Source organism: Gobio gobio (assembly GCF_949357685.1).
Source record: "Gobio gobio genome assembly, chromosome: 21".
Classification (NCBI taxonomy): Eukaryota; Metazoa; Chordata; class Actinopteri; order Cypriniformes; family Gobionidae; genus Gobio; species Gobio gobio.
This window is the reverse complement of record NC_137117.1, coordinates 21,565,024-21,582,846: the sequence shown is the minus strand read 5'-3', so window position 1 is coordinate 21,582,846 and position 17,823 is coordinate 21,565,024. Positions and strand designations below refer to the sequence as shown.

The 17,823-nt window shown below is 38.9% G+C and overlaps 1 protein-coding gene across 2 annotated transcripts in view; it reads left to right on the top strand.

Moving 5' to 3' along the window:
* l1cama (L1 cell adhesion molecule, paralog a) overlaps positions 1 to 17,823 on the top strand; it is a 78,690-nt gene that overhangs the window by 24,022 nt on the left and 36,845 nt on the right. Inside the window, exon 2 of one of the 2 annotated variants that reach the window (XM_079803156.1) lies at positions 16,818 to 16,970. Coding sequence is in view for 1 of the 2 variants with exons in the window: in XM_079803155.1 (XP_079659281.1) it covers positions 16,826 to 16,949 (124 nt within the window). In the remaining variant the exon portion in view is untranslated. The remainder of the gene's footprint in view (positions 1 to 16,817; positions 16,971 to 17,823) is intronic. The other variant, XM_079803155.1, reaches the window with a different exon arrangement.

The following is a 17,823-nucleotide window of genomic DNA, read 5'->3' as shown; positions in this document are numbered from 1 at the left end:
TGTTATGTATATTTGATAGAATATATAGGCATGAATATATTACATTATTCTTTTTACAATTTGTTATACTATATATATATATATATATATATATATATATATATATATATTCACTACTATATATAGCTTTTCACTACTCCTATAATGTATGATTTACAGAAAAATATATATGTTTGTATTGAACATTTATGGAGCAACAGATTTTGTGTGAAAATAAATCATAAAAGTGGTTAATTTTATTTAAGAATATTAAAAATGTATGGAATGTCGAGGGGGGAATTTTACCCCACACATGGGGTAAAAGGCTCACCAGCATGGGGCAAAAGGCACACAGTATTGATACAAATACTTTCGCTAAAATAATGTTTTTAATAATGTCCAAGTTAATACTTGTTCAAAACAATCATTTTAGCAAAGTTTTAACTATTTTCTGTTTGTTTTAATTAATAAAATAATTCATTTTTGATCAATAAATATGCTGTCATTAAAATGTGTTAATATAGAAATATATCTGAAAAATACAGAAACAAAATAATTTAAAAAAAGTTAAGATTCTGAAAGCATTGAAGGAGATCCCATAGTAATTGAATATAGATTTACAGTAGTAACAATACATGGTATTTTATTATATGATTAATATCACATTTTAAAATATGATGGTTTCATTATAAATATGGTGATTATCTCTAAGGTGGTCACCCCACTTAATAAATTATATTTACCATCTGAATCTAACCATGTCATGTCAACAAATGGAAAAGTCAGCCAGATATTTATTATGTTACATATGGTGCCTTTTGTCCCAACAGCAGGGGTGCCTTTTACCCCAAATACCATAATTTTACGTATTCTTCCGTTATTAAAAACTGTTGCTTTAATTATCTTGAACAAAATGGACAAACATTAACAAGACCTTTGTCTCAAAATATATTCAATTATTTTCCGATTCTTATTTGCTGCTTAAATAAAAAAAAAAAAAAAAAAAAAAAACATCAAATATTAGATCAAATGAGCGCAGAATCAACTTTGCACTGCTGCCTGTGATCGCATCAAAGATCAGACAAATTTCCACGTGCATCGTGGAAAGCGATTCTTTTGGAAAGTGCTGATGCAAGTTTTTGTGCCGTTTGGAAAATAAAATCAAAGGAGCCTTTTACCCCGTGGAGCCTTTAGTCTAGCCCCGTTGTACCCTATATATACAGTATATAAAAGCTTAATGCCATATGTGCCTCCCCCCAGTTCGAACAGTGTTAATGTCCCTTATCCCTGTCTGTTATTGGCTCTTTGAATGGGTCAAATGCCCCATTGCAGCTCTGTCAGCATAGGACAGGATGTGTCTATCCTATCTGTCTGCAGTAGAGCGCTCCAGACAGTTTCCCTAAATGCCCTCACCTGTCTTATCAGTTCAATCTTGACCCCTTTGACAGCACCCGAGAACTGCAATCCGGCATTGAGACCCAAGTCATGTGGAAAGACCCGGTTTGTATTTCAAAATAGAAAAATCAAAAGTGAAGGTCAAAGTCGTGGCTGAATTTAGTCAATGAAAGGAGTGTCTGGATACTCCGGGGCAGGAAAGTAGCCGTGCCTGACAAAAGCGGACCGAGGGGGGAGGGAGAAAGAAGGTCAGTAGTAATGGGTTTTCCGCTTAATTTCATAATGCTATGATTGCTACATTTACCGGAGCTAATATTGACTCACTGTAGCCTTTTATGAGTTTAGGCGCCCCCCACATACATCTGTCCCATGCTAGCATGTCACTCCATGAGCTTTTGAAGCAGCATTTGTCATATTAATTACCCTCTTTAGTATAGAATATCTTCATGTCTACAGAGATTAGTCTTCGTAGTTGACTTGGCTTGTCGGAATGGGGTGAAATTTGTAATTGGGTGACCGGCCAAGTGTGCATGTCATGCGTCATCCCAGAGCACCAGAGGTGTTTCTTTAATGAACGCTGCTGTTCCACAAGCTTATTATGTCATTGCGACTGACACTAACAAAGTGAAAGTGGCCCATTTAGAGTTGAGACGGAGAGACTAAGAATCTGTGCCAGTGAATCTGTGGGCGTTTGTTCCAAACCAATGCAGCACCTTCATTTGTGATGCTGACATCAATTTACTTTTCCCCAAACAACATGCAAAGACTCTTGATTTTTAATCCATGGCTCAATCCAAGGCTATCCCAGATCTGCAAGTTAAATTGGATGGGTGGGTGGGTGGATGGGTGGGTGGGTCAGTGGATGGGTGGGTGGGTGGGTCAGTGGATGGATGGATGGATGGATGGATGGATGGATGGATGGATGGATGGGTGGATGGGTGGGTGGGTGGGTCAGTGGATGGATGGATGGATGGATGGTTGTATTTTTTTTCTACAAATGGTCTTTGAGGAGATTTATGTAAAATGCTTTGAGTCTATGAGAAAAGTTCTATATACATGTAAATAATAATAATATTAAATAGCTAACTTTACCTTTGTATACATGTTCATTAACGAACCAGCTATGCCATATGGAGCTACACATGTTGCTCTCGGCTACATAACATTTTCTAGCTGGTTAATTTACCCTAGTTAATTTTCCCTGAATGTTGTCATAATTTTCTAGACACCACAGTCCCACATTTCTCTTGCTCTCTTTGTATAACCATCAGATTAATTTTTAATATCATTATTCAATCAGAATCTCCTTTGATCTCGAGGCATCTCCGTCCCTCCCTCTATCTCTCCTCTCTCTCCCTTCCCCCCTCAAGCTCTGTTAGAAATGTCTATACCCCCTTTTCCACCTTTCTCGTCTTAATGAACACACTTTTTTACTTGAATTATTCACCAAGTCTTTTATTCCCTCTGTTTTTATTGTGTCTTAAGGGAAAAAAACATCAATAAATAAGTAAACGTGACGACTACCGCCTCATGTAACATGGAAAAAGACAACGGGAGTGATTTTCCTTGTTGACACTGAATGTGGTTAGAGCATAATATCTGGCAGATAGATTTATGTTTATAGTGTGTTGCAAGCTTGATCATGTGTATGCTGCATGATTCCATGATAGCTTTCCCTTGTGTGTGTGTGTGTCCGTGTATGCTTGTGAATAACTGAATTTGTATGTCCATGTATGGAGGAGATGCTGTGGAGACCCCGTTGCCATGGTAACGTGGATGGAGCAAGTGGGCGGTAGCCCCTCTGACAACCTTTATTTTCTACAGCTTTCTGTGTCTCTGATATTAACCCTTAACCCAGAAAAACAGTGGGAAGGAGGCATGAGCGAGGGTTTTCAGAATACAAGAACCAGAATAATTATGGAAAAAAAAGCTCTGCCGGTTTTAGACTCAGTGTTCCGCAAACATTGCATCAGTACCGATCTAAGATACAGGTCAGTTGTCAGGTGGTTAGGGCGGCTCTCTGCTCTCCTGTGCGCTCCGGTGCTGTCGGCGCACATCAGAGGCCTTTATGAAGATGAGAGGCCACGTCCACGCAGAGGGACCCTTGGGTAAACCGCATAGGATGTCAAGTAAATAAAGCAGAGAAATATCGCCTCAAGTCAGCAGTGTGTTGATCTGGATGCACTTTAGAACTGTCCAAAGCGAGGCAAAGGGTGGTGTGCTTATGTCCCTGTGTGAAGAAAATCTTAACTTAAGTGTATCATATCAAGGGATGTCAAAGAGACCTGTTCATCCTCTTATAAGAGGGCGAGAGAAACGGTGTCATATACTCTATAGTTTCTCTACTTTTAATTTTAATGCTCTGTCTGCACACCTTACAGAATTATATTTTTGCAGTAAGGGGGAGTCACCATCCATCCTCTACTACATATGTAGAAATTTTACTTTATTACAAAAGAAAAACTTTGTTATATAGACAGCAAGTCAGTGTTTGATACTCACTTAATATAAGAAGGATAACTTGCAGTTCAGTAAGTAGGTCAGATGTTGATTCTGTAACCAATCAGTTCAGTCCATAAGAGGATTCGTCAGACTGATTCAAATCTGTGCACTTTCAAACTAAATGAACTGTATAATATAAGTCATTCATTTGGGAATCAGATTACACCGGCTGTATCGTATGTTTTTGATTCCCGTAAACCGTATGTAAATGTTTATGAACATTATTTTATATAAAATGTATATTTTATGAAACACGTTGAACTCTAAAACTGCAAAAAAATCAAAGCCAAATTTGAGGTTGATATCTAAAAAAATTAGCTTTCAGCAAGATTTGGTTTGGACACAGTACCAAATTTTCAACGTTTCTCTCTCAAATATTACACGCACACATACAAACCACCTCCACAATCCATACCAACACACCCACACAATTATATCTGCATAATTTATCCAATTTGGCTCTATATTATGCAGAAAACAGGACTAAAGTGAGTATTTGCTTAGTAAAAACAGTAAAAAAAAAAATATAGTTTTGAAGCCTTGCCAATAGAATGAAAGCCTATCAATAAAGACTGCATCATTTTATAGTTAAATGGTCCTGGGATAAAAAAAAATTGCAGTTTGAATGGGTTTCAATGGGGACATTTTTGTCCTGAAGGTCCTGAGTGTAACTTTTTTGTGTTACAACAAGTGTAAAATAGATTTATTAAAGGAAATGGGAGTGAAAAGTGAAACAGACTTTGTGCCAACATTTATGCAGTTGGCATTAACACAGGCAAAATGATCAAAAACAGAACCAGAGTATTCGTTAAATATTAAGGCCAAAGTATACTTCACTTTTTCCACATTCACCACTACTTTGTATGCAGTGTTTGCATGGGTTGTAATTTGTGGCAAGAGATTGCTCAAAACCGTGCATGCGTCGAACGTCTGTGTATGCGTACGAGTCAAAAGAAGTATACTTCGCAAGGCTGTACGTTCGACGTGTATACCGAAGTATACTTTCGGCTTAAGTAGACTGAAAGGGTTAGGGTGAGGGTTAGTAGAATAAGTTTACATGTACTTGCAAAGTTACGTATAGTGAGTAGAATGTCTGTTGGGACCATCACAATAAAGTGTTGGCAGATATTAAGCAGACAGTCTACTAATGCTAATTCTATAATGAGAGTTGGTTGACATGTAGGTGCGATGTTATTTTTAGTGAACAGAATTTATGGGCACCGTCAAAACAGAAACCACTCTAATAAGAGAAATCACAATGTCTTGATCGACAACCTACCATTGCTAATACTAGGGATGTCCCGATCAGGTTTTTTTGCCCTCGAATCCGAGTCCGAGTCATTTTAATTCGAGTATCTACCGATACCGGGTCCCGATCCGATACTTCTATAATACATAAAAAAAAGAATAAAGAAGAGCGAAAAAACGGATCCAGGATGTTCCTTATTTTTTATTTAATTCACCTTATTTAACCAATAGCGTCTCTGCAACAAAGTGATGTCATGCAGCACGCGTTGGTGTTTCTGTGTGGAGTCAAAAGGGTCTAACTCTGTGCCACCGCATAACTATAGATGTGTTAAAAAATAATGAGAATATATATACATATATATCCGAGTCCTGATCGGGAGGAAATGTCCGATTCCGATTGAGTCTGAAACCACGTGATCGGGCCCGATTTCCGATCATGTGATCGGATCTGGACATCCCTAGCTAATACAGTATAGAGTACATTAGAATATATATATGTAGCCTATATACAGTCCCAAAAATTCCTTGCTCACAAATATTCCAATATTGCATAACCATGCCACCATCAGCCAGACTAAAAAACTACCCATATAAGCTTAACTTGAATGACAAACGTCTGAACTAAACAAGTTGGAGTTATCTGGGTTTTAAATTGAAGATCAAAATGATTACTTCTGTTTCGAAAGACTAAAGTGTCAAAGTTTTTAGGCCACCCTGTCATTATCTCAGCTATGTCTTGATCTGGTTTGTTATGGGGAAAAAGTATTTCAGTCTGGGAGTCTCACATTCATCCAGGTCACCGCATAAACCCACAGCAAAAAACACTATTGTTGCATTCATAAATTACATAGCTTTTAAGAATAATTAAACAAATGTTGGGAAAGTGGCAAATATCACGATTCACATTCAATACAGCCTGCAAACTCACATTCACAACTCAGGTAAATATGATTTATTTTGCTCTACTGATAAGAATTAAACAGCAGTGGCATAGATTCACTGGTGCACATGTTCAAAAGACAGACATTGCATGGTCTCAATAGAATATTGACTTTTTATTTGTGAGCAATAATTGCTGCTTTTACTACTGTCGTCTGAGCATAATGGGATCAATGTAATCTGTAATCTAGCATTCCATGCACACTATTGTGTGGAGCTTGTCTGCTGCTTGGATCAAGGACTCGTATTATTATCGCTCTACCTCGCTTTATGCACTTAACCCTTGAGTTACCAGCAACAAGTTCATGCAAATAAGACGCTGGTCTTCAAGAAGACCCAGACACAGTGACGGTTGAGTGCACAGTGGGGGACAATCTGGTCCCGGACCAAATATATGGTGAACAAACTGATATGAATTATGAATTTAGGTGAATTCAGGGCAAATTGTACTGGTGGGGAAGGCCAGGCTATAAATAATTTACCCTGCAGGGGGTCTCTGCAAATTACAGGCCCCCCTCTATGTCTCCTTGTCTTCTGCCACTCCTCTTTTTTCCCATTACTTTCAGTCACCTATCTCCTCCCCCTCTTTTTTTCCTGTCCCTCTTTCTTCGCCTTCAGATCTGTGTTTCTGTTGCTGTCCGTCGCTCGGCTTTCCAGACAGACAGACCCTCAGGGAGGTCTTGAGGGTTGAGGGCAAGCATGTATTCATTTATTCTCCATCTCTCTTTCTCTCTCCCTCCTTCAGTCTTTGACACGCATCCTCACAGTTGGAGGTGGTAAATATTTAAAGAGGAGGCATGACGGAGCCCAGCCCTTATAAACACATACTGTACAGATGACTTTCACTGGATAAACACTCTTAGTGCTACTGCGGTTCAGCAAAACGGCAGAACGCAGGGTATTGTTTGAAGAAAGCGCCTGTGTTTAGATTAATATTTGCAGTTTTTTTTTGTTTCTAATTTTAAATGAGTCATCTAGAATACATATTCTCACTAGTTGCTTGAGGGTGCAGGGGAAATAATTATGCAAGCCGTAGATGATGATTTTAGAACAGATAAAAGATATTACATCTCAGAACAGTGAAGTCTACACGGTCTCCTGCTGGTTTTTCTTGTAGCCTGTATAGTCTGAGGTCGCTGTGATTTTGCCAAGTAAGACATGTTGTGTTGATCCTGAAACAACAATCCTGTCCAAAAATATAGTTCTAACCCTACCCATAAAAATCAGAGGGAAATGATAGGTGAATAAGAATGGTGCAGAAGCCCCTAACCCTTGTTGTAAGCATAAACTTGATTGTAACTGTAAACCTATCCCTCAAATCTGATTGGTGGATAGGAACGTTGATCCAGGGACATCTTTTACTTGGTGAAATCACGTTCACCATAGTCTGAAATGAATAATTGAGACTTTTTTTTCCCACTACATCCTCTCAAAATGATGTGTGGTTATTTATGTTGAAGATACATTGGCCCAATATATAAATATATTTGGGGAAAGGTTGCGGGTTCGATTATCAATACCGGCAGGAAACGACTGAGGTGCCCTTGAGCAAGGCACCTAACCCCCGATGGCTGCCCACTTCATGGAATGTGTGTGTCCACGGTGTCCAGCGTGTTCAGTACTCACTGCTCCTAATGTGTGTGCACTAACTTGAATGGGTTAAATGCGGAGGACAAATTCCGAGTATGGGTTACCATACTCGCATGCCACTTTCACTTGATATATTATTAAAATTTAAATAACTGTTTTCGGGTAACCTCAGGATCAAATAAGAACAGGATTTACACTTCTAGAATCCCACTATAATTCAACTGACATGACAGGATTAAGGATATACCAGGCGGAGAAGTTTAGCTCTCAGCTCCTGAAATACAGTGTTCAGCAAGTTGGTCCACTGAAGATTATATAACACCTCATCTTTTAAAAATACAACTGTCTCGCTATTAATGTACTTAAATAAGAACTGCCCTTTTCTTGTTCCAAAGCTCTTGTATTTAGAAGCTTAAGCATGTCATTTGTTAAAAGCTGTGATCCACACAACCTTTGCTGTGATTACATTCAAACCAACAACTTTCAGTGATATTCACATTTCCACTGAAATTCAAGTAGTGTGTGCTGTGAGTGAAGTGACATGCTCCATTTCGCAAAGATAATTGTTTGTTTTTTTCAGTCGCCTCAGGGTTGACATTACAGAGTTTGTTTATGTGGAATGATGCATCAATTCTCTGTGGCGCTGAAAGCATGGTATGTTTATTATGACTATTATTGTTTATGTTTTTTTGCATGCACATCTGTTCTATGGAAACGAAATAATTGCCTTGGGTTCCCATCCGCTGCAGGGAATCAGTGACGTTTAGTCTATGACCTTCGGTAATGAGGCAGGTGACAGGATTAGATACTATCAGCAACAGCTGCACAGCGGCGCTGAGAGACCCTGACCGTTGTCAATCTCGCTCGCATCAGCAATAGAGGCCATGTAAGCCGTGATAGACAAGCTTCTTATCAGCACGTTGGGGTTCAAGTAGTGCCTGGAGCTCATTTCGTGGAGATGAGACACTCCCCTTCAGTTCCACACCCTCAAACCCCTCCTTTTCCTGCTCTATTCTCTGCAAGCCAGTCATGCTTGACTTGGTCACCTAGTTAGCGGGTACTGCTTGATCACACGTTACTGGGTACTTGTTTGATTGGCGGCTGGCTCCCTCCGGAGCAGCAGTGTGACAGGGATAATCGGACTACTCTCAGCACCTCTCAGTGCCAAGGAAATCCAATGAAGGCCCGACTCGATTCATCCTCATTTGATGGCATTTGTTAAAGGCCAACGGAGGCTTACCTGGCTTCTAATTGGCTGCTTACACATCCCCTCCCCCTCTGATCAGTTAATACTAATGTCTCCGAGTCTAGAGGATGAAAGGAGAGGAAAGGTGACTGATTGATTCGGGCAGCTGTGTGATTTAATGGAGGAATGGATTACTGTCTTCGCTGTCATCTTCTTTCACCCCTTCCACTCCTCCTTTTCTTCTCTCCTCTAATTCTTGCTTTCACGAAGAGATTCGCAGGCACAGCGCCGATGCGAGGTGACTGTGTTTAATGAGCCATGTAATCCAAGATTGAGGTGCTACACCAACATTATGTGTATGATCTTCCATATGTGACCTGTAAGTAACATGATGTGGGCTCAAATGCTGACTCAAATGTTCTAGTAGCTATTAAAAAAAATCCCATTAAATATCCGTCCTCCTCCTACATTTCTTTTTCTTGGTTGAAAAGACTAGCGTGGTAGCCTGTATTTTGGATGCTGGTATGTTGGGGTCAGGCTTCTTACCTAGTTTAAACCGCACATTTTTTTTTCACCAGCATAATTTTGCTAACATATCAGATTTTGGATGTATATTTATCAGACAATATTTGTATATTTAATTGTGCGTTCTCATTTCCACAATTTACATCTTAAAAACACTAGTAGGTGTAATATTTAGCAAACTCAAATTGTATATCCATTTTTCATACTGTAGCTATGATGTTGTGATGCCCCAATCTTAGCCCAGAATTTTAGATTGATCCATTTATCAGTTATTAGCCAGGTGTGGTGGTCACATTTACCATTGTTTGGCGAATTTTCGCGGGTGGAATTTAGTCATTGATCAGGATCGTGAGGGTCGAAAGATTTCCTAGCCCAGATTGCGCAATGGAGACTTCTCACATTTACAAACAGAAATTTGGATTCATGCCGATTGTGAGGTAGGGGGAGACCGAGTATAGAGGGTATGCGCGTGACAGCCAGAGTGGCTGCGGTTACGCCCACTGAGTGGCAAAAAGACTGAGTGGCAGCTTTGTTTTTTTCACCGTGAATACATCACAAAACACAGCTAAAACGGGAAAGAGCTTTGAGATTGACTATCTGAGAAATCTGAGGTATATTTTTTACAGACTGCCAAAAGCTAACGAAAAGAGAAGCAAATTGGTCGCTGCAATTCACAGAAACAACTGGACATTAGTCCATGTGTATTTAAACCCTCATGTTTGCTGTGTCTTGGTCTGATATTGATCGTGGTGAGTTTCTGTTATAGTCAAGTCTGTTGTTTATTGTTTGTTTTGCCATGTCCTTGTTTTATGTTTTGTAATTTGGATTAAACTGCATGGGGGTTCTAAAACTTGCCTCTCCAGTGGATCTAATTGTAACAAATGCTTTGGGGGAAAGAGAGAAAGATGTGTACCTGCAAATATATATATAAAAAGAAGGAACTGGTGAGGTTTCAAAGGAGAACAGGTCAGTAAGATCAGTTGCAAAGAAAATGTTCAAAGCCAGTGGTGAGGATTCTGAAAATGTGTATGTTTGGCAGCTGTAATACATCGAAAGTGTGGGTAAATTGTGCCCTATGCAGTCTCTGGTCCTACCAAGCCTGCACTCTAGGGTTAAAAACATAGATTTTTCATCGTTTTTTAACAATGATTTTTTTGACACAATCTCACACATTTACACTGTTTTTTTCTTTTTTTTCTTTTTGTTAGTGCTAAATGTTCTTTACACAGGTACACTGGAGTGTTCATTAAGAATAAATACTTTAGGGAGTTTGTTCCAGTTAGACTAATTTACATACACATGCACACAGTAAAACAGCAAAACATTTTTGAAGCATATTTCATAATGTGGCCTCTGTTTTTGCTTCTTTTGTCTAATTGTTACAACTTCCCACAGCATGTGTTACATCCAACCCCAGCAGTGGGGTAGATTGTATCAAAGGCACAGCATGTATTTGACATCAACTCTTAAGGGCTGTAATATTCTTGCAGAGGTTTGAATTGGTGCCTTTTGTAGTAAACAAACTGGGGTACTTTTTATAAAGTTTTGAGCTATCTAGCTAAAAAATTCAGTGAGTTACAGAAGCTGAAACAAAAAGTGTTTTTAGCCATACCAGGTCTCTCTCGGCTCGCACCAGCTTAATCTGCGGCTCGCATGGCAGTACATAATAGGCTACGGTGAAATGATCATGCAGCCAATACATATATTTCATAAAAACAAGCATGGCTATAACATAACCCATTAAAAACCTCAAAGTGTCTGCTCTATTACAAATAATTTATATAAAAAAATTCCCCAAAACAGCGGCATTACAAGATGGAAATACAGACTAGACGCCGGAGTTGGCTGTTTTTCCAGCTTTTAACGGCAAATGCTCTTATAGATCAACACGTTCTCATGAAATGCGTATCTATAACACAATTTGTATTTATCGTGCAATTTATACGGCAAAATTACTTTTTACGTGCATATGATACGCATTTGTCAACTAGGTTGAGTGGTGTGGGTTACGTGCCAGCATCATGAGCACAGAGCGCCAGAATCCAGTTCTCTTTCGGTCTTCAACAAACTATAACAAACAGAATTATGCCTAAATGTCCGTTTTGTCGAGTATCTCCAGAAGAACAGTTTTAAATGAGTTAAATAACGTCTTGAATTAACTTAAAGAGTTGTGAGGAAATGGGATGCGTGTGACAGCGCGCCAGATGAGATCCGTGTCATGTTCGGCAGCGGCAGATCTTAAAGTAACAGCAGCACTAACTACTAATGAAGTTTGAAGCCTAATAAATGTTAAAAAGCCTTCAATTACTCTAATGTTGAACGGCTTTAATTAATGTTTAAAATGGGGGAGGGTCTATTTCATAGAGATTCCAGCATCAGTATTAGTGATACTGACCTTCATTCATAAAAATTGAACAAATATTTAAAATGTAGCCTACTGTCTTTGTTTTTTCTACATTCATTTGGTGAATTACTGTGAAATTATTACATTATAAAATATATAAAAAACGTGTTTTAAACAGAAAAAAATATGTGAATAATCTAGTTTAAAACAGCACTAAAAGAAAGTTTACATTAAAATATATATTATGCCTACCCACCATCTATCTACCTTTTGTATTTATTGCATAGCATATTGTATGTTCAGGGATGACAGACTGATAAGCAGACATGCCATTTATGACTGGATGTAAGTTAACTTTTGAAACTTTGCGGTAAAAGTGGCTCTCCTATTGATTTTGTCCTATCAGTGTGGCTCCCCTGAAAAAAATAGCGAAGACCACCGGTATATAGAGCATTGCCCACATGCCGGTAGTTTCAGTTTCGATTGAAATAAAGTCTTTTAGGCTTGCCGTTAATAGATGTCATGAATGGCCCTTAAAATGAAAAATATGTTAAATTTAAATGATTTGTTTTGGAGTGACGCGAACAACAATACATGTTAATAATGTTCGTAAATGTTTTGTTTTATTTGCCATTTTTTACATTATTTTTTAAATGTTATAATAGGATGTGACTTATACAGATGCAACTTGTCTGTTTTTTTCTCTCTCTGTGTAATTGTAACCCGGGGCGACTTTTTTTTTCTGGAAAATACAGTAGTTCGTTTAAAAGTGACTTCTGTGCGTTTCAAACATCGCTACATTTGACAATGAGCAATGGTCCTTTTTTTGTGTGAAATTTCACAGACATTTTTGTGCCGCACATTCCAGACAGATTTTAATGTAATTTTTTTTTTGTATTTTTTTATTATTTATTTTGACAAAATGGTATAGATTTTCTGTTTGATGCATGTTAAGGGGTCTGCCACTAGGGGCAGCAGAGGTAGCTGGAAAGAGCCAGGGTGGTGAGTCTAGCGACCTCTGAAGATGATTTCTTAGGGCTCTCGTGGGACTGTGATCCAGCCCTGTGGTGCTTGTCCTCCAGCTAGACCAGCACCAAACCACTTGGAAATTTGTGCTAGTCTGAGCCGGTCTTTTCAGCAGGGCTGTCTTTGTGTGTGTGCACGAGTGTAGGAAAGTGAACGATTGTGCTTTACTCCTCCTTCAACCTTTCCTTCTGCTCCAAGGTCACTCAGCTCCAGGGTTTGGCACCAGCAGGGTACAGCGGTGCCCAGCTAAAGATATGCATAGCTGCCAGCTGCTGTCAGACACGCTCTTCCTGAGCCAACAAAAATATCCACGTCTCGCTTCTTATTTTGTTTCATCCCCATTCTCTGTCTAAAGTTATTATCACAAGTCCTTGGGGAGCTCCTTTTTGTGCTGTATTGTGATCAAGGCAAGTGAATGAAAAAAGACGATTTCTTGATCCAGTGATAGTGCTGATAAATGGAGCCATACATGCAGGTCTTTGTGGTGTCATTTGGCAGGCCCAGGTACAGATGGAGAACTCCTCCTGCGGCATAGCTCATAAGCCTGTGGCGTGAGCGATAGCTGCTCTAATAGATGCATATCTTTTCTGTTAAAGAGGCTCCTCAAAAAGACCTGGATATTGTTTTATATTCATATTTTTTATTGCACCGGGGCGTCACTAGGACTTAAATCTAGCCCTGAATGTTTTTGGCCTGGAATAGGCCCCTGAGTTTAGAGGAAATATAATATAAATGAATCAAATATTGCTTGTTTAATCTTAGTTCTGAGCTGTCGTGACTGGTGATTGTTGAAGTCGGTCTCTCTCTTCCAGCATACACACATACACGCACCACGTGAGTGACATCCTAGATACACTATACTGCCAAAGGTTTTGGGACGCCTGCCTTTACATGCACATTAACTTTAATGACATCCCATTTTTAATCTGTAGGGTTTAATATGGAGTTGGCCCACCCTTTGCGGCTATAACAGCTTCATCTCTTCTGGGAAGGCTTTCCACAAGGTGGAGGAGTGTGTTTATGGAAATTTTTGTCTATTCTTCTAGAAGCGCATTTGTGAGACTGATGTTGGACGAGAAGGCCTGGCTCGCAGTCTCCGCTCTTATTCATTGCAAAGGGGTTGAGGTCAGGACTCTTTGCAGGCCAGTCAAGTTCCGGCACACCCAACTTGCTCATCCATGTCTTTATGGACCTTGCTTTGTGCACTGGTGCGCAGTCATGTTGGAACAGGAAGGGGACTTAAACAGTTTCCACACAGTTGGGAGCATGAAATTGTCCAAAATGTCTTGGTATGCTGAAGCATTAAGAGTTCCTTTCACTGGAACTAAGGGGCCAAGCCCAACCCCTGAAAAACAACCCCCACACCATAATCCCCCATCCACCAAACTTTACACTTGGCACAATGCAGTCAGGCAAGTACCGTTCTCCTGGCAACCGCCAAATCCAGACTCGTCCGTCGGATTGCCAGACAGATAAATGTGATTTGTCACTGCAGAGAACACGTCTCCACTGCTCTACAGTCCTCTACAGTCCCATTCCATGGAAACCCGTGCTTTCCACCACTGCATCTGACACTTGGTGATGTAAGGCTTGGATGCAGATGCTCGGCCATGGAAACCCATTCCATAAAGCTCTCTACACACTGTTCTTGAGCTAATCTGAAGGCCACATGAAGTTTGGAGGTCTATAGCTATTGACTCCGAAGTTGGCAAATTCTGCGCACTGCGCCTCGGAATGCGCTGACACCGCTCTGTGATTTTGTTGCTGTTTTTCCCAATTCCTTCCACTTTGTTATAATACCACTAACAGTTGCCCATGGAATATTTAGTAGTGAGGAAATTTCACGAATGGACTTATTGCACAGGTGGCAACCTATCACGGTACCAACCTTGAATTCACTGAGCTCCTGAGAGCGACCCATTCTTTCACAAATGTATTTGTAGAAGCAGTCTGCATACCTAGGTGCTTGATTTTATACACCTGTGGCTATGGAAGTGATTGGATTTGGAGGGGTGTCCCAATACTTTCAGCAATATAGCTAGTGTATCTCCAGTAGTTGCGCAGTAGTTGATTCAGCCACTGATTCTTGAACAAATTGTTTGAATGAACGACTCAATGACTCTCTCATTAAGACGGTCACTTGCCGCCACCTACTGGCGGTTTATTTTTGTGATTTTTTTTTTTTTTTTTTTTACATTTCTTATTTTTATATAAAAAAAATATTTAAAACAATCTCATAACATTATTTAATGCAGTTGTATTTTTTCAGTGTAAAGGATTTAATTTGATTGGTAACAGTCCTATAGTGTCATTATTCTAATTGAATTTGTTGATAAATAAGAATTTAAAATGAAAGATGAAGCATACATTTAATAAGATAGAACACTGATGAGAATGTTGCTTCAGAATAAATTATATTTACAACACAAAATTAAATTTTTTTACAGACTTTTAATGACTGATTTACTTGTCCGAAGGAAAAGCCCATGACAAGGCTTAATGTCTTTACATTTTATAAAAAGCAGTATTTAAGTAAAAAATCAATGACATTTAAAATTCAACAAAAGGAGGAATATTAGTGCTATTTGTTGGAAATCAAATGTAATGTAAATGTTTTACCTCAAGATGTAACTATATGTCATAAGCATTTACATAATAATTTTGTTTTTTTTAACAATGTGTGTTACTCTGTGTTTACCAATAAACAATATTGCTTTTGCAAATCTTGTTATCTTATCACCCAGCCCCTGATGTTTTTAAAACCTAGAAACAACCCTGTCTGTCTCCATTCATCATTACCTATAAATGGCATGACCATTAAGAACTTCTGAGGTCTTGCTGAGGAAATGCATTGAGTAAATTGCTTTATGAGGTTGCAGTTGATCTGTAATTGAGATAAGAACATTTTGCCATGTGCTTGCAATTACGGTCACTTCATCCATAAAAAATGATGTCTAGTATTTTGTATTGTGTTCTGTTTTCTATTGAGTCTTTTAGAAATAAGTGGAACACACTAAATATTGTAGTGCCTTGATGTAGAAGTTTTAGCTAATGTAGAATATATTCATTTTATGACTGATAACTACATTTAGAGCATAAACATTTTAATGTAGGCTACAGTAGAAAGGAATAAAAGGTTATGGGGAAAAAAAAATAAGCTCTGATATTACCCATATCAGATAATAATATTAATAATTGATAAGCATAATTTATCCTAAATAAGATCAGTATTCATGTAAGAATAAATAGATAAATATTACAAAATTATCATTATTATTTATTGTACTATTTTAAATATTTAAATATAAATATAGTATGAATATGATATCAGTATTAAATAAATATAAGGGATACATTCTAAAAAAATATTGATAACTATTAAATAAATACTGATATTAATACTAACAATATTATTATTTAAATATTAACCAACAAAAAGTACCATGGTACTACCATGGTATTCTATGAAGAGCCTTGGAGCACAATGTACTGTAAATAGCATGGTACATTCAATTAATTTCATTCGCTTCGTGTTGGGTGATTCTTTGCCTCCACGTCATGATTTACAATCGTTTCATGCACAGCTAGCCGTGGATTATCCCTTACTTGATAATCATTGTGTACCATGGTATTGCCATCTGAAACTATGACTTTACCATTTTGCATTTTTTATGGTTTTTATGGTAATAGTCAACCGATATTGTCTAAACATATTATGCACCTCCATTTCTTACTGTGCCCCCAACTCTACCCCTCTCTCTGGCTCCCTCTGTCCAGGGCCATGTGAAGGTCTGAGTGGTTTATCTCTACACATGTGGGTCTTCCCCTTCCTGCCCCTCCCTCATGCGCTCTCTCTCTCTCTCTCTCTCTCTCTCTCTCTCTCTCTCTCTCTCTCTCTCTCTCTCTCTCTCTCTCTCTCTCTCTCTCTCTCTCTCTCTCTCTTCTCTTCTCTTGCAGTGAGAGTGCATCGGGAGGGCGTGGACCTAAGAAAAACATACAGGAAGAAACAATAAAGACTGCTCTTCTCTGATTGGGATAATCTTAATTTCTGAATTTCTGACCCGTTGTGTTTGTGTCTGCCAGCAGGTGCAATGCCTGCCATGTCACAACAGCAGGTGGGCAGCAGGGGGCGATGCGCTGCTCTCCTGCTCCCTCTCCTCCTGCTGTCTGTGGCTCCAAGGTCCGGGGACACCATGATCAACATCCCATCCAAATGTGAGTATAAGATTTGACTTTGTGAGTATAAGATATGTGTGCATGGTGAGTGTGTTTTTTTGTTTGTTTTTTTTGCATTGATTTTTGCAGTATCACAATGTTTGCTATGGCTTATTATTAGGTGTATGTGAGTGGAAAACTGCAGAATGAGTAGTTTTAAGCTAGTTTAATTGCTCAATTGATTATACTATTGAACCGAATGCCTAGTACAGGCCTGATTGGAAAGGACAGTCAAGCGCACAGTGATTGAAACCCACCTGAGCAGGAACTGTAAAAACAGCAGCTGCTACAAGCTTCCTAAAGCTATAAACAGCATTTGGTTTGTTGCTATTATTGTACATCTGCAATTTAAGATTGCAGCCATGTATCAGTGTAACAGAGCATCTTCCTTTCCTGCCCCTCCACACACACACACACACACACACACACACACACACACACACACACACACACACACACACACACACACACACACACACACACACACACACACACACACACAAATAAGAGGAAAAAGACTAGATTATGAAAACAACAAAACAGAAATGCACCAAAATGAGATGTCAGTGAAGATTTACATTTACATGAAAGGTCACAGTTTCTCTTGACTTTCAATTAGTGACCTTTAAATGGGAAACATGGACATGGATGTGACCATTGAGATCAATAACACACCCACATTAAAATGTTCAGCCGGCACACACAGTCTGAATGGGTCCAGCCCATATGCTAACGCACTGTTCCTGTCTCACTGCCGTGTTGCAGTTTTGAGACGCTCAGCATGTTTGTTTTCTTATTAAGTTGTTGGGACTGCAGTACCAAGCAGTCTTGCAATGGGTGGTTGAAGTCAAAGGCAGGAAAATAGCTAGATAGG